Raw genomic sequence first — 25,045 nt, 5'->3', positions numbered from 1 at the left:
TTAGAATAGTATGTTTCAGTTTCAAATCATGAAATAAGACCAGTAGAAAACATTTTAGGTTGGTCTAATTTCGAACCGATATCAAACTCAAATTATTAGAATGAAACATGAACTGATGTAACGTGGTAACGAATACTAGAGTAACGTGGATGACAATTGAAAAATAAATTTGTGCAAATTGAAATTCAACTATTTTTCTCAAGATAAACCAAAGGAGTTGAGAAGCTACACGTATTGTTGAAAGAATGAATTTCATCATAAATGTTTGTTAACGTTATAACAAAAATCGACGATTTCGAAAATTATTCAGAATATCCTAGTGAATTGATGAGAAATACCATTACTTTCAAATCATTAACAAACTATTGAAAACGTTTATTCAAGCAACTTTGCGTTCAATGTATTAGAGAAGTAGTCTTACTACTCACTTGTTTCATGTAGTCTACTGCTCACTTATTTCATGTTTTTATTGAAAAAAATAATTGAATTTCTCTTTCCATTTCCTTCAAGACACCTTATGTAAAAATGCATGACAGCTCATGGGATAAAATAGATTTTCCGTTAACCAGCTGCCGTCTCCCCAAGAACGACAACCTTCTGAAGTTAAATATTATGCATGCCGAAGATTCGTGAGATCTCATCTTTCAAAGTGCGATTCCTACCTTGGGTCAGACGATACGCCCTGAACACTAATCGTTCCAAAGTTAAAATCGAATCAACCTTCACAATAGAAGTAGTTTCGTGAGTAGCATTCAGTAACCAACCAGCTACCATCTGACGTACTGTTTTCATATTGAATAAATGATCGATGACAAACTCATTCATCATTTGTTGGGATTGTTGATTGCTTTTGGTTCCCAATGTATTTCTTAACGTTTAATAAAAGGTTAAACTGAAACCTCAGCTCCAAAGATCCATCAACTTGGGCTTCTGAAGTCACGGAAGTTATCATCTATGGATGCATATATTCTTTTTCCAATGAAACGAACTTCTAACGGCAAACCTTGGTTCAAAAAAAATTGCGAGCAAGCTGTCGCCTTCAAAAATCTCGCCTACCGGCAGTGGCGCAAGAATCCCAGTGCCAAAAACCGAACTAGGTTTATTAATGTTCCCAACAGCTGCAAACTTAGGATAAATGAAAGCAAAGAACCCCACAATTAGATAATTAGGGATAGACTGCTTGCCACTCCCAACGGGTCTAGATCCTACTGGTCGGTAGCTGAAGCTGTTAATCAGAACTTTACAGAATCCACAATGCCACTATTATCACAAGCAGATGTTTCAATTGCAACAACAGCCATAGAAAAAGCGAATCTACAAGCTTCACAGTCGATGTTCTGGGAAAGGCACTTCACAGTCGATGTTCTGGGAAAGGCACCACCCACTATCCCCAGACTAGAATCCACAATGCCGGAAATTACTTTGCGACAGCGTTTAGTCAGGCGAATTTTGAAAGAGCTCAATATCAACAAGGCGTCTGGCTCTGATGAAGTGCCCGTCTTCGTACTTAAGAAGTGCGCAAATAAACTCGCACCAGTATTTTGCAGACTTTTCAACGTGTATTACAAGAAAGATGTTTTTCTTTCATGTTGGAAGATTGCTCGCGTTCAGCCTATTCCCTAAAAGGGCAAAAAAAAATCTTCCAAATAACTGCAGACCAGTCGCTTTGGTATCAGTGATATCAAAAATCATTGAGAAAGTCGTGAAACACCATATCCTCAAATATTTGAAAGGCTTCATCATCTTGAGCGATTATCAATATGGCTTTCCGTTATATTGATAATCACGACTAGAGGTCGTGAATGTTCCATCGGGTCGTTTAAGCGACCCAATATCACCAGTCGGCTCTCTAGAGAGAATCTTATGAATTATTGTGCTGCAAGGTAAATCAGAGGTACTCTAACAGAACTTCCTCCTTCCTTCCCGTTTTGCCTTTCTAATTTCCTTGTTGTATATCGTTAGAATAGTTTCTTAAAGCTCCCAGTTACCTGATTCTTCAGCTCGACTGATTAATCGTCGAACTTCTTTTCTTTGTTTTTCCAGGCTTTTGTTCCACCAAGATCCACCGGTGACCATTAATTTCAAACTCAAAAACTTCTCTAACGAGAATTCCAAGAGCTTTCAAACGATATTTTATTCGACTTCTGAAAAGATTGCACCCTTTTTGTCAAGGATCAAGGAGCCTCTACGTTTCTCTAGAATTTTAACGCAGTACCTGATAAAAAAAATTTATTTTGTTTTCGTTTGCTTGCCCGGTATACTTTGAGAGGAGGGTCATGTAACAGGACTAATTGAATTGTACCGAATAGGAAATATTCATTTCCATCTGATACTTCCATTTTTTGTTTTCCTCGTGTGATAAATTTGCAATTTAAAAATATCTTCGAATATGGTAACCAGGGGAGAGCGAAAAGTGAAATAACACGATTAATGAGAATTTCTGCAATCTATAGCTCACATAATTCAGTGACACCTGATATAATAAATGCCGTAACAAAACTGGTTCAACACGACAAACTAATGCAGAAATTGCTACAAATCACCTGTGAACACACCCAAACTAAATAATATTTGCATTTCCGTTTACGGTGGTAAGTTATATAAAGTTCTTCAACCTTAGTTATCTCACCCTGAAGTGAGATCAGTGTTATGTAACGAATCATTTACTGATTTTTGTCAAATGGAGACCTGGAAAACTTACTTCAATTTTACGGATTAACTGTTCAGAAAGTGGAACAAAAACTTTGTTTTCAATTGATATCACACAATTGTAATCAATATATCATAATATCATCAATTTTCATTTAATTTAGACATTATTACGCCTTGGTCAAAGAAGAAACGGACTGGTTTAAGTTTGACGATAGTCGTGTCACGAAGTGTTCTGGCGATGCATTGAATTTATTGGAGCCTCTGGAGACACCCTACATTTTGTTTTATGAGAGAGAGGACATTGTTAGATCAAGATCTTCAGATGATGTGGTGCTGCAGGTTTTTCCGGGTTTTCCTGCAGCTGAAAAAGCAAATGCGCCACTGGAATCAATGAAGTCGCCCGGAGCGCCAATTAATTTTTATTGTTGTATTTATTTTATTCTTAATGTCATAAATTATAAACTGTATTTGAAAATTTAGACATATTCAATTTATTTGTGTTATGATTGAGATGAGCAACAATAAATTGACCGTTGTTGTTTTAATACACATCCTCAATCAATTCATTTACCATACAAGTTGATATACGAAACAACATAGGTAATCTTTTTTTCCCCACGTTATAAAACAAGTTAGGGTTTTTGCGTTCAATGAGGGAAATCATATGAAAATAATAATTCCGATTTCATTTATCATCTTCTGAATACAATCGATAATTCAAAAACAGCGTTACAGAGTGAGCCTAGAGTTAGTTACACCGGTCTTCTACTATTTGTCTTTGAGACCCGATGCATAAGTCCAAAGTTTTATTTGGATTGATTTTCAGTCCATGATTCTCCGAGTTTAGGAATGTTTTGTGCAAATCTATGTTTATATTGACCACGCAACTTTATGTATCGGTGTTATGAGAAGACAAATATAACTGTATATCATCTGCGTATAGATGTACTTGACAATGTGATGAGAAAGTGGGGTAATCAAAAATAAACACCAACATCAAAGGTCCTAAAATACTTCCCTGCGGTACACCTGAGGTTGTTTCTTTCAGGGAAGAATGATTACAATAAAACCATGAAGATATATATTAAACAGAAAAGTCTCTCCGAAACAACTACTTTCATATGAACGTTTGGAATGGAATTTTTCATGGTAATTATTTTCTATCTTCCTTTCTCCAGAAGTTTTCCACAGGTTTGTTCAATATTTGACTATTTCATTTTACTTTTGAAATATTGAAAATATAGATGATGATAATTTCGTTGACATTAATGTAGCTAAATAACTTTTGTATGAATGGAAAGTGTTATATTTTTAGGACTGAATAATTTTGGTGTAAAGGTGGAGTAGTAGAAAGCCAAAAACTTTTGTATATATTCCTCTTGAAGCTCTCAATATTCTGTAACCTTTGAGAACAATAAATTTTTTGATTTGTATTGAATTGAATCAAAACTGCAACAAAACATGTAAAATAAGTTTATACGATATAAACCTGAATGCTTCAAATTCTGTTTCATTTGTCAATTTATCAACAAGTTAGTGCTTTTCAGACCAAAATTCAGATTGATTGATTTACTAACATGTTTTGAATATCGTTATTGAAATCTCTATTCACTGAAAACATTCAATCCTATAAACTAAAAAAGATATCATCTACACAAGAATCAAGGAACTTTTAAAAAACTATTCCATTTTGATTAGAGAGCCTAATATGTTATTGAATAAATATTTCACTATGTTAACTAGCATTTCATTATTAGAGTTACAGAAACAACAATCTATTTGTTTGGCTGAAAGTTCAAATTTCCCTGGAAAGTTTGTCATGATTATAAAAATTCAATAACAATTCTAGAATTGTGTTTCGATCTATTTGACAGCATCATGAATTTTTATTCAGTCGAGTTTAGTTTAAATATGTTTTAACTCAATCACTTTTCCAAACGTCTTATATACTGTGTGTAATGTCTACAGAATTCACTATTACATAGATCAAAGTATCACCAATAATAAAGTTCAAACTGAAAAATTCCAATGATTTCACAAATTTCATTTATATACAAAATAAATAACAATGCATCAAATCTTGATAACTGAAATTTGATCGATACATTTCAATCATCTACGTAGTTATTTTATCATCAAATTATGTGTAATTTTTCGGTATTGATCTATCAATAGTTTCAAATGCAGTTCCAAGTCAAATTCGAAATATATACTTCACTCACATGAATTTCATTCGTTCTGTATGATTATACTTCCATTTACCAACAAATCAAATACTAAGGCATTTGAATTTCTCATAATGATTAACGTGAGAAAAGATGTAGACGGATAACAAATAAAAGTAATCTCTTTAATTAATACTTTACTTCTCAGACAACGCACGAGACAATGTAGAGAAGGTTGGCCATGGACAAAACTTTTATTTTCATAGGCACTTCTGATGTTACAGAAAGATAAAGATTATTTATTCTTCGTTATCAGCAAGAAACAATTTCTAATCTTCCGCATGTTTTGAAGTGAACATTTATGCATGAGAGCACTGAACTTAGAGCGATGATTTCTTTTTTTTTTAATATATCGAATTGTTACTGTTTAACGGAAAAACAGATTTTAAACAGACGGACAGACATATATTCATTGAAAGACGTTTTTGTGGATAAGTCATTGTCGAATTTTTCGAACAAACTGCAGATTTCATTGAAATTGGACAAAGGTACCGAAATGCAGAACGTTCAGTAACTTGAATGACATCACACGGTGAAGGTAAGACCTCGTCAGGCTCTAGATCGCACAAGTTTTTGTCATTCCTATGGGTTTTGTCACAGTAGCTCACGTTATGGCCGGAAGTACTCAGTTTCTTCCTTATGATTTCAGTTGTAGGAATCTCATTGCTTTTCTAACAGTCGTCTATTGGTTTTTTTCAATGATTTTATTAGATGAACATCTAAAGGTTTTGATAATCCCGCATCACATCGCGTCTTCCGTTCATAAGATTTGTTTTTGACTATTTTACGTACAGTTGAGAAAGGAATTTCGGTCAAATCTGATGTTGCTTGTAATAGTTTGTTTCCCTTGAAACCAAACTTGAGATTAAGATTCTTATATACATTGAAACATACTCTCTGTGTTTCAATATTCAAATGCATCTGAATCTCATTTACTGGTATCTCTTTTTCGCATTATTCACCAAAAAGTCTGCGTTGTTATCACACTCGTTATTACTATTAGTACTTGTTCAAGGATGCCACACTTTAAACAGCTAACAAAAATTTTAGGCAAATATAACCGCAACAATATCGAATTTCAACACTCAAATCACGATCAGTTCCTGAACTGAACACGACAGCGATAACATTCCCCGATTCCTATTCTTCACCGTAACATGACTTTAAATTTGATTTTATGACTCTTTAGCCAATCATAAAACTCGGTTAGTAAAAATTGTCCAATACGAACCGCCAAGTCTACAATCCACGTGGACTAGTTCGGCTTTCTGTGTATTGGTTTTTTGGCCTTCGAGAGTGCCGCCAACTTTAAATATGCACAATATCGTTTACTTCGACTATAATATAATAATGTAAACTCAATGAAACATAGTGACGGGAGTTATAACAGAACATCCACTAATGATAGAAAAAAAAACTATTGGCTGAGAAACGAAAATTTCGACTAACCGAACTATTATCTTTATGTACGTGAACGGCATGAAAAATCTAAGGTTAGCAAGGGAAAATCGAACACCGTACGAGATACAAAGTTGCTAATTCTTTTTTCCTGTCCTTATAAAATACTTGAATTGGTGATGGTTTCTCGGCAAGGAAACGTAGGAAACGTGAAAATCTGTAAACGCCATCTTATAAAGTTTGAAAAGTGGCAATGATAAAGTGTCTTTTATCTTCCGTTGGTGGCTCCAAATCGCTACTCATTTCTACTGACTGCATGGCAATATAATTATTTTAGAAAGTACCTATAATATCGCAGTAACACAAATATGTCTTAGTCTGTTTGAATGTGTGATTTCGGAGACTGCAACGCATTCTGATTGCGATATTCATAACATCGTTGTTGATTACTTTCCATCATAATCAGCCATTCTTCTTTTATTTTGAAACCTCATTGCGAGTCGAACTAACTGTTGATTGGAAAAAAGAGTCCTAGAAGTTAATCAGTTCTGGTCCGAATAACACACTTGACATTCACCGTATGATTGAACACAGAACAATGCCCTGAATTTGAAATACGGTACTGATTCGAAGAGCTCAAGGAACAAAAAATTTCCTTTCAGATTTCACATTGAAGGAATTTGACTGGAAAAAATTTGGGGAACAGTAAGTGTCGTAAGAAAACTCTGAAGATATTCAGATGAATAATTGGAATGTTTCAGTGTGAAAAATAGAAAGGAACTACTTGCTTGTGGAAGCCGAGAATGTATAATTACAGTCGTTGAACCTAGTTATCGATACCTACCTTCAACTTTTCGAGAATGCATTCTACAAATATTCTTTGCAAACAGTTTATCCAAAAGTTTTCAGCACATATATCAAAATTTTGTTTAATTTATTGTTAGCATGAAAATTTTAAATTAGATCATTCATAGCATATACCTTACAACAAACAAGAACTATGATCATTGTGGTTTGTGACAATAAAATATTTCAATAATGTTTACAAAGCCCGTTAACGATAACATGAGGGCAACAGCTAGTTAACGGAAATACAGACTTTAGAGATTTCATCTGGAGCTGAAAACTGAACGACCAATAACTCTGATAGTCAAAAAGTAATACATCAGGCCTATTTGCTTGTATGAGTTTGAGGATGGGAAAGGAATAGTTCCAATAAATTGTTCATCATCATTATTTCTATCGAAGATTAAGCTAGGCTGTCCCTGTCCACGAAGACCTGATATATTCGGGAAGGGACACCAGAATCATCAACCAATGACCACTTTCCATACCATGGGTTAGTTATTATTATTATTTGAAACAAGTACTTTCCTCTGTAGATATTGAAATTAATGTCATGTCTTCTTCCGCATTTTATGTATAAAAACTTTAATATGAGAACTAAAGCAGATATGATTCATTGAAAATATAATGAATTAAAAGGTATTTGTGAAAAATTCCAGATGGAATGAATGAATAAAAATATAACTCGAAACAAATATTTGATGAAAATATTCATCGATATCAAATCCAAGCTGGATGCGACTGATACAAAAAATCACTAGATACAAGATAAACGTTGTTTTTGTTTTCAGGTGGTGCTTCTGTGCATCCTATTGATGATTCCCGTATATGCGGTAAAACCTCCAGGATACGTGGAACCAAAAAAAGAAGAAGACCCAGTAAGTATCCCTTTGTGAATTTTAATAGACACATATGGGTTATTCGTAGGTTTGAGAAACGATGCACAATGAATTATTGCTGAACACTTTTCAAAATTGAATTGCAAAATCATTAGACTCCTGAAGTGAAATCGTCATTTACCACTAAGAGTTAATATTCAATAATAAATGGAGTAAATTATTACTCATCAAATACTACAAAGAGTAGGTAATAATAAATGTATTTCTTTCCACTAATTGGAAGTGCAATTCATTAGGTTTATAAAGAACGTGATATAACGACTATAACAAAATTTTGTCAAGAAATAAGCAGCCAAGCGTTATCAAAAATTTCGATAAATATGTACTGAGTGAGCCAAATTGGATACTTCTAAAAGGAAACTCCGGTTTTCGAACTAGATAGATGAAAACTAATGGGATTCAAAGTTTATGACAAATTTAATGGTGGAAACTGTAAATTTGTGCTGTAACTTTATTCCTTCCAGAAAATTCTTGTTTCTATGAAAAGCACTTTTTCACGTAGAATTCAATGAAGGAAAAAAATGAGATATCAATAGTTATTGATGGAAAACTATTTTTGTTAATGAGCCACCCTATATATGAAACAGAAAGACATTGTTCAGTAGTAGCTATCAAATGTTGAGAAAATCTTTTTACAGCGGTGATTAAAACGCATGGTTTCAATAAAACTGATACGATAATGATAATGATGAAGAACAAACAATGAAATATATTTCTTCAGAGAAAGTATTCGAAACGTCTACCAGCTTCTTCTACACTCACGCGACACCTTTTGTAAACGTTTTTCGCCAAATTAATCAGTTCAATAGGAGTGAAAGAAGCAAAACGTTGCATCACTGCCACTTCCAATTCGTATCTAGTATTGTTCTGCAATTCGAAAATAAAATCTTTCATTCTTCGCAAGAGATAATTGTCCAAAGGCGTTAGGTCCGGTTACCTGGCCGGCCAACGGTTGGGTCCTTGGTTAGCTATCCAATTATCACCAAAATTTGTAGCCAAAGAATTGTTAACCATTGCAGTATTGTAAGGCGAAGCCCCGTCTTGTTCAAAATATATTTTTCTGAGTACCACTAACTAACTAACTAATATTAATATACTGGGGTCTATGGAATGGTTATGTTGCAAAATATGTGTTCCTTATATCTTATTTTTTTGTCTGTCCATAATATTGTGCATCGCAGTCCTTACATTTGATTTCGTAAATTCCAAATTCTCGACTTTGTCTTTTGGATTTCTTAAAGGCTCTATAGTGTATGACTTGTTTTGAGAACCACCTTCATACCTAGTCCCTTGAAAATATTTTTAAAGTCCTCGTCGTGTGTGGATGGTATGGACCTGAGATATATTTATCTTGGTTTTTGTCGTATTTAAAAGTCGAGATTTTGTTCATTTTCAACATAAACGATTTCTTCCTTATTATATCATTTACAATACCCCTCGACAAATCGTTACTGGCTACTATTTCCTGTATTGTACGTTATTCTTTTGTTAACTTCTCATGTTTGAGGCACGTTTATACTGTCAACAGTGATGTGAACTGTCAGGAATATACCTGTTCGTGCTTGTTTTCCTTTCTAAATACATCGTATTCTAGCCCTCCTCGTTAGCTCCTCATTACCAAAACGTCAAGAAATGCATGCTGTCCTTTATTTTCTAATTCATACGTGAATTTTATTGATGGAAATAGTTTATTTAAAAAGGAAAACAGTTCTCAATATTAGATTGTATATACATAATATATATATATATATATATATATATAATATATATATATATATATATATATATATATATTTATTACACGCTTTATATTAGCTTCACCTGTATGTATGTTAGTTTGTAACTTTCCAGCTTAGGATCTGTATTGACAGAATTATCGGCAATATTGCTTGATCTATTCGCGGGCAGATGGCGCTATAGGTGACTATCAATTATTCCTTGATCTTTTTGCGGGCAGATGGCGCTGTACGTAACTATCACTTATTGCTTGAGCTATTCGCGGGCAGATGCCGCTATACGCATACTCCTTGATAGGTTGTTCGAAAGAAAATCAAAATAAAAAACATATTTTAAGAATTATAAGTGTTAGCGAAATTTTGTACCACAGATGAAATATTCAAATATTCACAATTGCTCGTGATTCAGTACAGAAAAGAGTTTAGAATGAAACGGAAGATACATTAAAAAATCTAATTCAATTATTTGAAAGCAAATCAGAATATGGATATCAACATTGAAATTTTTATCGTAAATTGTACACCTGAAAAATTGAAAAATTTATTGAATTTTATTTATTTAATAAACATCTTAAGTATAACTGAAAAACTATTAAACGTGAATCCATATACCATATATCGTTATCACATTCACTCCCAGGTTATTTGAACGACTAAACTCCAGTTGCTGCAAGCATCGATTTTCAATAAGGTGAATAATGACCTCTTCTATAACTGGTTCTTATCGAAGCTCTGTTTCCGCAATAAAATGCTCTAGTCATCCCTCGGGATCCACGGAATGCACCGCGTCCTCTGGGTGGTCTATGCGTTGATGAAATGCCTGGGCGATTCGTCCTTTTTGACATTACTTTTATATGCCTTTCATGGAAAAAACCCTAAATACAAAAAATCTATTTTGACATCAAAACATCCTTGCAGATTTCTCATTGGTAAGTCATGAAATTTGGTTAATGAACCTTAAATTCGGGTGGAGCGCCATATTCAATAAAAATTAACTAGCCCACACCTTTCCGGTATAAAGGCCAAGTCAAGGTCGAATTGATAGTATCACTGACATTGAAACGATGTGCTTTGATTTGTAGGTATCAGTCATCAAACTTAAATATTTGATAATGATTGCCGGTAATTGTTTTGTGGTTTCTTTTGCTAAATATACCATTGTGAGGTTACAACTCATTGATTGCAGTGCCTCATCGACCTTTCAGCTATCTACTATGGAAGCGTGAAACTGTTTTTTCAAAACTGGGCAATGACAGGCCAGAGGACAAAGTCACCCCAATTGACGGTTAACATAAAAAAATAACAATAAAAAGAAAATTTTCAAAAATTTATTGAATTCTATTTATTTAATTAACATCCTAAGTATAAATGAAAAACAACTAAACTTGAATCCATATACCATATATCGTTATCACATTCACTGCCAGGTTATTTGAACGACTAAACTCCAGTTGCTGCAAGCATCGATTTTCAATAAGGTGAATAATGACCTCTTCTATAACTGGTTCTTATCGAAGCTCTGTTTCCGCAATAAAATGCTCTAGTCATCCCTCGCGATCCACGGAATGCACCGCGTCCTCTGGGTGGTCTATGCGTTGATGAAATGCCTGGGCGATTTGTCCTTTTTGACATTACTTTTATATGCCTTTCTCTGAAAATTGACTCATCTAATGTTATTGCAGTTTCTGCAGATTCCCTGTCCTCAAATTCAATATACGCAAATCCTTTTGGATGCTGGTCGTATTTGTTGCAAGGAATAGTTATTCTATTGATGGAGCCGCAGATTTGGAAATGTTGTTCCAACTCCTCAGCAGTTGCACCGTAATCTACATTACCAATGTATATGCTACGATTATCCACTTCCATTTTTTCTTTCATTGACAATTGGACAGGAGGGGTGCACATTTTGATTCGCTCGCCAACTTGACCCTGTATTTGTTTCAATTTAGCTAATTCTTCTTCCATTTCACGGACTCTAGCTTTCATTCTTTCTATCTCAGGATCGGGTGCGATGTCAATTTCATCAAACGTTTTGTCTTCAGAAGAATGATCTTCCTCCTTGATATCACTCAATTCATAATCTAGGATCTCATCAGCTAACCAAATGTTTTCTTTGTTGGCCATAGTTTGAATTTTAGGTCGTATCTCTTTAGTAACCACCTTCTTCAAATTCAGAGAATAACTAACATTATAGATCCCAACAGAAAGCTTTTATATTCTCTTTTTCTACCTGATTCATTATTGCCAACTTATATTCTCCACTCATATACACAGGTATATTAATTAGATAATTTGATTCAGTGAGTACCTAAGTGGGCAATCTCATTTGTGATAAGGTAGAATGACAAATTGATTGTAGGAGATTAATAGGTATAAAATATACCTGAATGATAATTACTCCAATATTGATTATTCTTCATGGCTCTTTGAAAAAGGCACTGAACTAGCAACAAAAACTGGTTTTCCTAATTATTCATTCATTCTTGTTATGTTTCGAAAATTCTTCTCAAATAACATTGAAAGTGAGAATTGAAATATTGAACAAACAATATTGAAACAAAATTATTCATAGTGGAATTTTTACTAATCAGAACACAGATGTACTTGAATTGTTATCAATTTTTCACTCGCCTTAAAATATATGAAGTTTGAAACTATTTCAATTTTCGAAAAGTATTTTACATATTTATACTCATACTTATATTCATCACTCAAGCCTCAGGTGAATGCTTGGAAGAATTGTTTTCTTTCACATAACCTGACAATAAAAACATATTTTAGATAAGTTGTCTTTGACCCCCTGCTTTATATTATTTCGCATTGATATAATACATGACATGAAAAATACTAAGGCGAAGTGTAACAACCTGGCTTACAAGAAAGAGATTTATACTTCTTGTTGGAAGATTGTTCGCTTTCAGCGTATTCTCAAAAAGGACAAGAAAAATATTCTAAATAACTATAGACCATTCACTTTGCTATCACTGATGTCAAAAATCACAAAGAGAACCGTAAACCACCATATCCTCAAATATTTGGAAGGCTTTAACATCTTGAGCGATCGTCAATATGGCTTTCAGAAACAAAGATCGAAAGACGACCTTTTATCCTATGTCACCCATCACCCATATTTGGAATAACGCAATCGGGAAATATAGAGAGTCAAAAGCTTTTGCGCTCGATATTTCTAATAAGACCTTTGCTCGCCAAACTTCGATTCTATGACTTTTTGGATCATTTTTGTATATGACTCTTCAGCTTCCTGGAAAAACGTTTCCTGCAAATGGCCGTCAATGGATATCTCTCAAATACTTTCACCATCCACGCTTTTGTCGCCCAGAAATCCATATTGTCTTCAATTCTCTTTTTCATTGTATATCAACGACTTATTGGAAAGAACTAAAAATCCAATATATTGCTTTGCTTACGATATCACTCTTGTCTCGTCATTCCACTTGGATTCCTGGAGATCATTTTTACCGGCAGCAGGAAATTACACATCTTAATGAGGATCTAAAAGTAATTTTGAATATTTTCTGAAACTTTACCTGAGTAATTGATGCTACTGTACTTGACTAGATTGTGTTCTCGGCAGTTTGAGCATTCCTTTCTGAAAATAATTATTTGTGCGTAATCATTTTCGTCTAATCTATATGTTTTTTATATAGACTATAGCTATCCAATTCTGAGAGACTACGGTTAGTGGGCAGATGATCGATTTCTAAACGAAGCCATTTCTCGTTGACGAATTTCTGCACTTTACCGCATACTTGCCAACCGTGGTCTTCATATTTTGATTTGCAAAGAATCGATTTCAGGTTCTTGTAAGTTTCCGTGATGTGTACGGAATGACCGACAGAAATGGAGGCATAGGAACCGCCATTTTGAAGAATCTATGAAAATACGCCACTGTGCTGGGTCATATAAGATATTAAATGTATTCACCAAACCTTCAATACTGGTACAACAAACCAACTCTTCCTCTCGAGAAAAGTAGAGCACAGGGCGTTTTCATTCGAAAAGTAATTATAGTCATGACCGGTATACATTTGAAAACAGTAAAAAAAAATAATTTTACTTGTTTGTTCATGTCATGTCTAAAGTATGTCTATGTCTAAATAGGTTTGTAGAGTCACATACAAGATTAAGATGAAAACATTTTTTTTTTCGTTGCTGACGTGTTGTTCGATAAGGACTGTAGTTACCATGTGGGCCGTGTGTTAAATTTTTGAAAGGAGAAGACAATCTGGAAAATTAATAATGGAAGACACCAACCTTAATTTGGTTCCGGAAGATCTTGCCTTCTGATCTCACTTCCTAATTAGTTCGTGGGGTACCCCGGTGGTGATCTTGAAGGATGCTGTTTTGGTGGTAGATAATGATAATTTTCACCATACATTTAGCGGAATACACGTTTTTTGCGGAACACACTTCTTTTGCCGAGCACACCTCTTGCTTCTTTCTGTCCTTTATACTTTTTTCACGGTTTCCGACCTCCGCGCGTGCGTATAAGGCCGGTGTCATCAATCAAATGTAAGCAATAATAATAATAATAATCATACCTGAACCCACATACAGTAACAGGTGAATACCGAACATACTCCCCACTAGGTTTGGTAAATATAAATTTAACAAAATAAAATATAAAATATAAGAAAATATAGGCGACTAAAAAAAAAGAAAAAGATTTTAAGCCTCCGTAAAGGGCAAAGTTATACCAGAGGTCGGGTAAAGACTCCCGCTCTGCACCGAACTTTAGCAACTCTTGCAATACCGTCATCGCCCGGGAAAAATTTTATTACTCGAGCAAGATTCCATTTTAATGGAGGAACATTGTCCTCCTTAATAATCGCTAATGCACCTTCCTTGAGAGGTGCTCCTGGAAGCGTCCATTTTCCTTTCTGATGAAGAGTATAGAGGTACTCTCGATGCCACCTCTGCCAAAAAGTTGAATGCAACTGTAAAAGAAGCTGAAAACGGTCAAGTCTGCCCATTCTCAGATGTGATGTATCAGGATCAGGAAGTGCGGTTAGGGGTTCAAGCGTTAGGAAATGACCAGGCGTAAGAGCTCTCAGGTCGTTAGGGTCTGAGCTCATTGCGCACAAAAGCCGAGAATTTAATATCAATTCTATTTGTACTAATACAGTGTTCAGTTCTTCATAGCTTAATATTTGGTTACCAATCACGCAAGCCAAATGGGATTCAATTGATTTTATGCCTGCTTCGGCTAGACCGGCAAAATGAGAACCATAAGGTGGATGAAAAGTAAATTTTAATTTTTCTTCAGCGAAAGCCTCCTTCATAATAGTCAATAAATATTTATTAGCTCCGACAAAATTTGTTCCATTGTCAGATACTATTTCTGAACAACGACCACGTCTAGCAATAAAACGACGAAGCGCGCATAAAAATATATTTGTTGATAGATCTGAAACCAACTCAATATGAATAGCCTTGGTGGCAAAACAAACAAAAATACAAACGTAAGATTTCAGAATGTTAGATCCCCGAGAACGATACAAAGGAATTTTGAAAGGCCCTTCAAGATCACATCCAACGATACTAAATGGTATAATTTGAGTTATACGTTTGGTAGGTAAATTACCCATAATAGGTAGAATTGGATTTAAACGCCAGCATTTTAAACATTTCGAGACGATACTGAGAATAGCTTGTCAAGCCGATAAAATCCAAAAGTTCTGCGCCAATAAGAAATACAGTGTCTGCGGTCCAGGATGAAAGTACTTATTATGAGTATCAATAATAATAAGTTCTGTAAGTTTACATGATTTAAGTAATAGGATTGGATGTTTCATATCATAGTTGAGCAAAGAGTTATTCAAACGACCTCCTACTCTCAAAATATCATTTCCATCCAGAAATATACTCAACTTTCTGAAACTTTTGCATAATAACTCTTCATTTTTCAGTTTACAAATTTCGTTAAAAAAATATTGAAACTGTACATGTTTAATGAGTAGTAATAAAGCAGCTTGTAAGTCCTTGTAACAAAATGCATGTATTTCCCTAGATGTGGGATGTAAGCAATTATAAACAAAGCGGGTAACGTAAGCAATAACTCCTTTCATTTCATCAAGAGAAGAATAATTTTTAAGAAGTGTATCAAAGAGATTATCATCCACAGATGCTGATAATACGATCTTTCTAACTTCAGTATAAGCTTTTGAGCTCGGTTGAAGGTCTTGAACTGAAGTGACAGGCCAATTTTCTTGATTAGAATGTAACCAAGTAGGACCTTTCCACCACTCCTGAAATTTTATGAATTCATCAGGATATAATCCTCTAGTAGCACAATCGGAAATATCATTTTTAGACTGAACGTAATACCATTTAGCAATCGAAAGCCTATCTTTTATGACGGATACGCGATTCCCAACAAAAGGTTTCCATTTATGTGCTGAAGAGTTCACCCAATGCAAAACAACAGTACTATCAGAAAAAGTATATATATTTCCAATTGGTATTTCTCTCCATACGTTTTAATAACGAATTCCATGCATTTAGAGAGAAGAAGTGCGGCACACAACTCGATTCGAGGGATTGAAAGTTGTTTCAGGGGGGTTACTTTTGATTTAGCATAGACCAAAGATATTTTCACAAATTTATTTTGTATCAAGACCCTAGCGAAAATGCAAGCTGCATAAGCCTTGAGGGAACCATCACAAAACCCACACAAATCTATCTTTTGGAGAGGATTAGTGTATAAATATCGAGGTATTTTGATACAAGAAAGATTTGAAAGTTGTGCTTTGAATTTCTTCCATTTCCTTTCAATTGGTTCAGGAAAAATTTCATCCCAACCCACTTTGAGAATCCATAAACTTTGAATTAACAATTTGGCGATTAAAGAAACAGGACACAAATATCCGACAGGATCATAAATGCGAGCTAAGTCAGACAGTATATTTCGCTTTGTACATATTTCATTGATAGAATGTACTGAATATGAAAAGCAATCGTTTATAGGAGACCATTCCAGTCTTAAAATTTTCACCCCCGAATTGGGATTATCATTAAACATCAAAATGTTTTGATTGACATGATTTGGGGGCAGGCAGGAAATCAATTCAGTACGATTTTAAGTCCATTTTCTCAGTTCGAAGCCTGCTGTTTGAAGTAAATATATTAATTGCGTTTGTAATGTACGGGCTTCAGTTAAGTCATAATAAGACATGCATATATCGTCGACATAGGTGCAATTCAAAAGAGCTTTAGAAGCAAGAGGAAACCTTTCTCATTCCTGATTTGCTAAGTGAATGAGCGTACGCATTGCTAGAAACGGTAAACAATTAAGCCCAAATGGGACTCTGTTCAAAGTATATTCTAACAACGGTTCATCAGGACTGAATCTCCAAAAAATTTTTAAATAATTACGGTGTTCTGGTGTAACCAGAATCTGAGAAAAAATTGACCTTATGTCGGCAGTCATAACTACAACTCCTAATCTGATTTTTTTTTTTCAGCTAATTCAATTATATATATATATATATATATATATATATATATATATATAGGGTAATTCGAGGAGAGATGGGCACAGTTTTGAAAAACGAATGGTGTCACCGTTAGTATGCAGACTATTTGCTAACCTCTGTTGAAATACGTTAGTATAGAGATTATAACACACAATGTAGTGCAACAGTTACGTCGAAATGGATTTATTTGGGATCTATTAGGAAAAATTCTCACCCTTGTTTTTGTCCATCTCTTGGGCACCAAGAAATTTACCGGTAAGGAGAGATGGGCATTGCTTTAAGTTACATTAAGCGACAATATTTTGTGATTTTTTCGCTGGAAATCACAATTTCTACCTAATTCAATTGAATTGTATTCCTCTAGTTTTCCAATAGGCAAAATATCGAAAGGCAATGTATGTATCAGGTATAGGTATAATGAAAGAGAATTAACCAAAGAACAATTCAAAATGAAGCCTAAATGTGCTAGGCTGTTTTATTAAAAGAAACAAGTTACCCAATAACATAGAAAATTCAGATAAATCGTTACTAAAACCTATCATGTTCTGATATCTTGCTGAGCTTGCCTCGATCGGATTTGACAGCACTATGACAACGTCCTCTTCATCTGCATAATTCGTCTCGTCGGTTTCCTTAAATTTCATTAACATCTCTACTCTTTTATAAAATTTGACTTCCAAGCCATCTGAACTTTTACAAATTATTTTGGCAACGAACAAACGGTAGGCCATTTTTCCAGAAACTCTCACTACCACAAACGTGCCCTCTTGCAACTCTTTTGGTCATCTTCTTTAACTTCCTCAACTTCTTCGTCCCATTCGTCAGTACCGTCGTCATGTAAGGAAATGGCCTCATCACATTCAGACTCGTCGTACTGATAAGAAAGTTTTCTTCTCCTTTTCTTCGCTTTATTTCCTTTCTCCATCGCTTGCTTTTCCTTAATTTCTCTCTTCAAAGCTCTATCCCTCTCTTTTTCTTCAACTTCCTTTTGTTTAATTCCTTTGTTAAAAGCTCTCTTTCTTTTTCTTTCTTCAACTTCCTTCTGTCTCATTTCTTTTTTTAGAGCCTTATCTTTTAGCTCGTCCTCCGCCTGCCTTATTCTTAAACTTGGGTTTCTGTGCATAAACGAATTAAATCAGGGAAAACCTGCAAGACCAGTATCCTCACTGAAGGAAGTTTTAATTTGAAGTGCCTGCGCAATCCTGAAGGCCGTTTCACGCACAGCCCTTCGGTCTGGTGCGAACCCTCTCGCTTGTAATTTTTTGATATAGTTGACAGTTTTCGTTTTCACTTCTGCGCCTAGTTGACTAGGCAGCCCTAATGAACCTTTTGATTTTATTCCACTTTCAAGTCTGTTCTGTAATGTAGTTCTGGGGATGCTATATAATTTTGCGATAGCAAGCACCTTCTGTCCGTCTCTTACTTTGGCAATGGCCTCCTGCAGAGATTCCTCTGTCCAGGAAGCTTGTGTGTTTCCCTTACGAACATACACAGTTGGCATCTAATAGAAAAATATCAGAATATAATCTAAGTCAGTTATCGAGGATAGATGGGCACCTGCCCAACTATCCTTGTGCCTTAAATGCCCATCTCTCCTTTTTGTTGAGGAGAGATGGGCACCTCGGCCATACGGTTTACATGTAAGTTAAGCGACTCCAGTGCATTTAACATTATTATCCAGCCCCATCCTAGTTATGCCAAAGCATAATTATTCAAAAAACAGTAAAAACGAAAATGTAACACATCTTTAAAAATATGAGCGAAAAATTTTGAGACCTTACCTTGACAGTGTTTTGTAAATAATATAAAAATATAGACACAACGACTTATAAAACGACTCTACAACAATGGCCGCGCCTGCTCCTCCAACTAGCAGCAGACGAAATGTTAATAGTTCTTTAAATAACCGCTTGAGGATATTGTGCCCATCTCACCTCACTGCCCATCTCTCCTCGAATTACCCTATATATATATATATATATATATATATATATATATATATATATATATATATATATATATATATATATATTTTTTTTTTTTTCAGAAAATATTTATTTTCAGAAATCAAATATACATATAACATTAAAAATTGAAAAATACCTATCACTAATGAAAGAATAAAATAATTCATCAAAACCACAAAAAAAATATCAATTTCAATAAAAATTTAAACGAGAAATTCCGTAAGATTCCAGAAGCTGAACTCTACATAACTCTACGCAACCTTATTCAGATAGGAAAATATCGCTTTTCCTGTAGAACAGTAAATAAGGAACTCGCGTTCCTTGGGGTTTCAATACGTCTTCATTTTGCACGGTCTTGACCGAAGAATCGTCGTACCTAATCCAGCAATTGTAGCCGACGTGGAAGGCATCGGTCACGTAGTGTCCAATGTTGGCATTTTTGCCTTCATGGTAAACGACGGCGAATAGCTTGTATTGTCTCTCTGTTGGAGACTGTGTTTCCGACGATATCAAAGTCGAATCAAACTTCAAGTCGAATTCAAAATCAAAAGCCTTGATAATCTTCGTGCAACGGTAGTTACTGTATTTGAAAAACTTCAGATGCAAAATAAGGATAACGGGAAGTTTGCAGAGCGTAATTTGCTCCCATGCTTCGACCTTCTCGTTTGTTTTCGACGAAGTCACTCCCTCTAAAATGTTCTTGGAGACAAGTACCTTAAGCGCTTCTCTGACGGTCTTCACTTTCTCAATGTTGAGTGGCAGGGTGAGGAAAGGCTGGGTATTCTCAGTAATGTGGTCCACGTTGCGATGAATGCTCGACTTTAGTTGCCCCGCGAAGATGTCACTTATCGGTGTATTGGTGAAGTCGATCCTTCTGGTTGAATGGCCTTCATTTTTCGATTCTATTATGTTCCATAAATTATTTGAATCATTGCTCAAAGCAGAGTCAACGAGAGGTTTTTCATCTTGAATATAATTTTTAACCATCTCATTCAGCTCAAACATTTCATCATTGAGTCCATTCAAAAGAAAACCTAGAAACTCTTCTGCATCTTGTTGTCTACCATCGATCCAGTCAGTCCGCATGTTATGCAACATTTTATAAATCCACGTCGGACCGAATGGGATGCCAGTGTTGATTGAAACTTTTTGACCATTCTTGGAATTTTTATCTACTCTCCCGTCTTTCGTCAAACAGTAGGAAGGTAGGTGAACAAACTGTTCCACAAAACAGTGAGCAGAAGTGCAGAAATATCCTGCTGAAGCTTAGGGCCAGTGAACAAAGTATCATTCAAAGAGATATTATTCGAATCTTCCGAAGAAGCATCATATACTACCCGTAATGTATCATTTTTGAAAATTGGATGATGTGGAAGGTAATATGAGTTTTCACTTCTTCGTGAAGTTAAACTCATGTAATCATTGTTTAAATAATTTTGCATGAATGCAAAGTATTCCCTATATAAAGTAGAATCTCTAGCAAAACGTTTTTCTAAAAGAAGATAACGACGAAGGGCTGGTGATCTTGAATTATTGAATGTAATGTCTTTATTTTTGAAAGGCAATGAAACCATGTACCTACCATCTACGGTGCGCGTTGTAGTCTCACAAAATATCTTTTCGCAAGCATCTTCATCATTTGATAAAGTTGTAGTGACTTGTGGAACCTCTTCCAGATTCCAAAAATTTTTAATAGAATCATCTAAAATGCGGTCGGTGGTGAAAAAAGAATGAATTTTGGGGGATGATCACGCTTTAATTCACCCATCAAAACATACCCAAATGTTGTGTTGATAGCTATAGGGAGATTACTGTCTTGAGAGAGAATTTTTTCATTCAATAAAATTCTCGAGAAAATATTAGCTCCAAGTAAAATTTCTACCGGGCCAGATTCGTTAAAAGTTTCGTCTGCTAAATTGAGATTGTTTATATGTTTCCACTTCATAACCTCAAAGGTAGTCGTCGGAAGGTTATCACAAATTTTATCCAAAACAATAGCATTAAAATCGAGAACTGGTAAATCTTTATTGAAGGGTTTGATTTCACAGAATACTCCACCAGATTTAGACAATTTTTTCATTGCACCTAAACCATGAATACTCATTGATAACCTATTAATAGGTAATCGTAAGCGGCGAACACAAGAATTTGTAATGAAACACGATTCACTGCCGGAGTCCAGAATAGCGCGCGCAATTTGAAATTTGCCCCTACTATCCTTAATTTTCATTTTAAGTGTGGCCAACAAAACTTCCGAATGAGAGAATGGTTTGTTAGCAGGGTTGGATTCAGGCTTCATTGTCAAAGAACCAGAAATTGTAACATTTGAAGTAGAAAGATCATTAGAAAATGTATCCGTGTTTCTATTATTATTTGCGGAACGCGAATTTTGGGAGCGATCTATATGAAGAGTAGAATGATGGGTTTTAGAATTACATTGCAAACAGGAAGAACTAGATTTGCAAAAACGTAACGCGTGAGAATTGCTGAGGTAATTATTGTATAACTTGTTTTGTTTAACAAAATTGAATCGTTCTTGGGGCGATTTATTCAAATATTGGGGACATTTATGAATGAGATGATCAATACTTTTGCAAGAGATACAAGAACGATTGTTAGTGCGGGTGTTCGAAAAAAAGAAATGTTATTTCGTTGGGAATCTGCGGAAACATTTTTTGTCGAGCGAGTTGATTACCGACTACTTGTAGAAGCAATTGTTTCATAGGCGGTACATTGTCTTTTCAGGAAATCGACTAAATGCGTGAAGCTGGGCATATCATTTGAGCCATAGTTCAGTTCAAAACGAGATATTGTAATAGGATCCAAACGTTTGAGAAGCATCTGTGTGAGAACAAAGTCCCATTGGGAGACAGGATATTTCAGAATTTTCAAAGCGGCTATGTTTTCCGTAAATGTAACAATGATTTTTCGTAATAATAACGAGTTTTCATTGTGAAGGCGAGGGCAATTATCAATTTCATTCCAATGGGCGGTAGATAATAATCTTGTATTAGAATAGCGAGTAGCTAAAGCGTTATATGCAACAACATAATTGGAAGCAGTAAGTGGATAGCACGTTATCAAATTTTTCGGGGGGCCCTCCAAAGAAGCATGAAGATGTGAAAACTTTTCAATGTTCGACAGCTGATCATTGTACATTGTACATGTATTAATGCATTATAAATATCTATAAAAGAGGTAAACAACTTAATATCACCTGAGAATTTTGAGAGTTTCAACTCTGGCAATTTTACTCTTGGTATTGTGTCTTCACGTTCAGATTGATTAATGATTAAAATAGTTCATAGTAAACAGCTTTGATTGAAAAATATTTTTCATCGAATGTTTTTCGAATGATTTCTTCTGCATTGGGATCATTAGCATCCTCCATATTGCTGATAGCGGTCATAATAGATATATGATGCTTTTCAAAATTTTCCGAAATTTTCTCAAAGATTCGAAATCGTTGAATAAATCTAGAATGAACTGACTCGTCCGTTTGAGCCTCTACTGATACTTGGTAAAGCTCATCAATTTTATTAATTTCTATAAGACGTAAGGCTTTTGCCTTTTTGATTTTGTCTGGAGACGACATTGATAAGAAAATATGTAAGTATCAGGATTGATAATTAATTTTGAAAATACGAGCCTGGCGTTCGTGACGTAATGCAAGAGCTGATGAATAACAAAGCGGGTTTTGCGCATTAATGCTAAGAAAGAGGAGAAAGAACAAAAAAAGAAAAAAAATGTAAGTTGAACAAGGCGGTAAAAAATTGAAAAATGTATCGTAGATAGCTCGATAAGTGAATATAGGAAATTTACTCAAAAGGCAATTTTTTAAATATCCGGCTCGAAGGACCAAATTTTATGTTCGATAAGGACTGTAGTTACCATGTGGGCCGGTGTTAGATATTTAAAAGGAGAAGACAATCTGGAAAATTATTAATGAAAGACACCAACCTTAATTTGGTTCCGGAAGATCTCCTTGCCTTCTGATCTCACTTCCTAATTAGTTCGTAGGGTACCCCGGTGGCGATCTTGAAGGATGCTGTTTTGGTGGTAGATAATGATAATTTTCACCATACATTCAACGGAACACAAGTTTTTTGCGAACACATTTCTTTTGCCGAGCACACCTCTTGCTTCTGTCCTTTATACTTTTTTCACGGTTTCCGACCTCCGCGCGTGCGTATAAGGCCGGTGTCATCAATCAAATGTAAGCAATAATAATAATAATAATAATAATAATAATAATAATGATAATAATAATCTACCGCAGTCGCGTGATGGGTATAGAGGTTCCTGACACAAGGTGCAGGGCCTGCCGCGAGGCGCCCGAGACCCTAATGCACTTGCTATCAGCATGTCCAGCATATGCGGTCTCGGCCTATATCCATCGACATAACGCGGCCCTAAGAGTGCTATATTACCATCTACGGCACTCTTACGGTATTGATGAGACACCGGTGTTGCCCTACGCTCCGGGGGATATTGAATCCGTTGTGGGGAACGAGAAGTGCCGAATTGATTGGAACTATTCGTTCCCCACCCTCAGGCTCATACAAGCTAATAAGCCTGATGTAGTCCTTCTCAACCACCAGACCAAAACGATATTTGTCGTGGAGTTTTCAGCTCCGGGTGAGACGAATATCGTCAGAAAAGAGGAGGAAAAACGGATAAAATATCGAGATTTTCTCTTCGAACTCCGCAGACTCTATCCAGATCACTCTGTCAAGATGGTCGTTCTGATTATTGGAGTCCTTGGTGGAATGATGTCTTCTCTACTCTCGAATCTCAAAATCATACCGGCTTGCCGCACTAAGGCAGAAATCTTAGCCGCACAGATGCAGAAGGCTGTCATTCTTGGCTCACTGCGTTTGCTCAGGGCACATGATTCTCGGACCCAATGATCACTTACCCCACGGTGTGGGGAGTGGTCATTGGTTGATTATGCTGGCGCGCCCTCCCGAATGTATCGGGGCTTCGGGGGATAGGGCCTGACCAGCGCACACTACGGTGAAAAAAAAAAAAAAAAAATCATACCTGATCCCACATAAGGTGAATACCGAACACGTGTGTTATTATTGTATTCGTGACCATTACGATTGAATATGTTCGTGGAGTCATTCCCGTTTTCTCTAGATCGGAAAACCGATTTTAGTAATTCAGGAATGAATTATTCTTGAGATACTTTACCAGACCTAGCATCAACAAAGTCGGATGAACATATTTGAACATTTTATACGAATCAATATTATCCCGAACAAAAACGCTCCTTCTATCTCATGGAAAAAAACCTTAAACACAAAAAATCCATTTTGACATCAAAACATCCTTGCAGATTTCTCATTGGTAAGTCATGAAATTTGGTTAATGAACCTTAAATTCGGGTGGAGTGCCATACACAATAAAAAATAAACTAGCCCACACCTTTCCGGTATAAAGGCCAAGTCAAGGTCGAATTGACAGTATTACTCATATTGAAACGATGTGCTTTGTTCTCTAGGTATCAGTCATCAAAGGTAAATATTTGATAATGATTGCCGCTAAATGATTTGAGGTTTCCTATTTTAAATATATCATTGAGGAGGTACGACTCATTGATTGCAGCGCCTCATCGACCTTTCAGCTATTTACTATGGGGGCGTGAAACTATTTTTTCAAAACTGGGCAAAGATAACCCAGAGGATAAAATCGCCCCAATTGACGGTTAATTCAAAGAAATAACAATAATTAAAAAATTTTCATTTATTTAATAAATATCTTAAGTATAACTGAAAAACAATTAAACTCGAATCCATATACCATATATCGTTATCACATTCA

At 35.3% G+C, this 25,045-nt stretch overlaps 2 protein-coding genes across 2 annotated transcripts in view; one reads left to right on the top strand and one right to left on the bottom strand.

The window, feature by feature from the left end:
- Window positions 1-25,045, top strand: part of LOC111508187 (uncharacterized) — a 77,982-nt gene that overhangs the window by 10,355 nt on the left and 42,582 nt on the right. The window contains exon 2 of the mRNA XM_023163616.2: window positions 7,913-7,999. Within this exon, the coding sequence (XP_023019384.2) occupies window positions 7,913-7,999 (87 nt within the window). The remainder of the gene's footprint in view (window positions 1-7,912; window positions 8,000-25,045) is intronic.
- On the bottom strand, window positions 11,200-12,037 carry LOC141481140 (polyadenylate-binding protein 2-B-like). The gene has a single exon (XM_074172277.1). It carries the CDS (start codon window positions 11,878-11,880, stop codon window positions 11,227-11,229), a length of 654 nt encoding a protein of 217 aa, XP_074028378.1. The 5' UTR covers window positions 11,881-12,037; the 3' UTR covers window positions 11,200-11,226.

Source organism: Leptinotarsa decemlineata, unplaced genomic scaffold (genome assembly GCF_025532065.1).
Source record: "Leptinotarsa decemlineata unplaced genomic scaffold, Ldec_3_MD MMD2_tig00000035_RagTag_RagTag, whole genome shotgun sequence".
Lineage (NCBI taxonomy): Eukaryota > Metazoa > Arthropoda > Insecta > Coleoptera > Chrysomelidae > Leptinotarsa > Leptinotarsa decemlineata.
The sequence above is the reverse complement of the archived record's forward strand: the minus strand, read 5'-3'. Positions and strand labels throughout refer to the sequence as shown.

Excerpts from the sequence above, each read along its gene's own strand:
- LOC141481140 (XM_074172277.1), bottom strand. The coding sequence starts at position 11,880 with ATGGCCAACAAAGAAAACATTTGGTTAGCTGATGAGATCCTAGATTAT.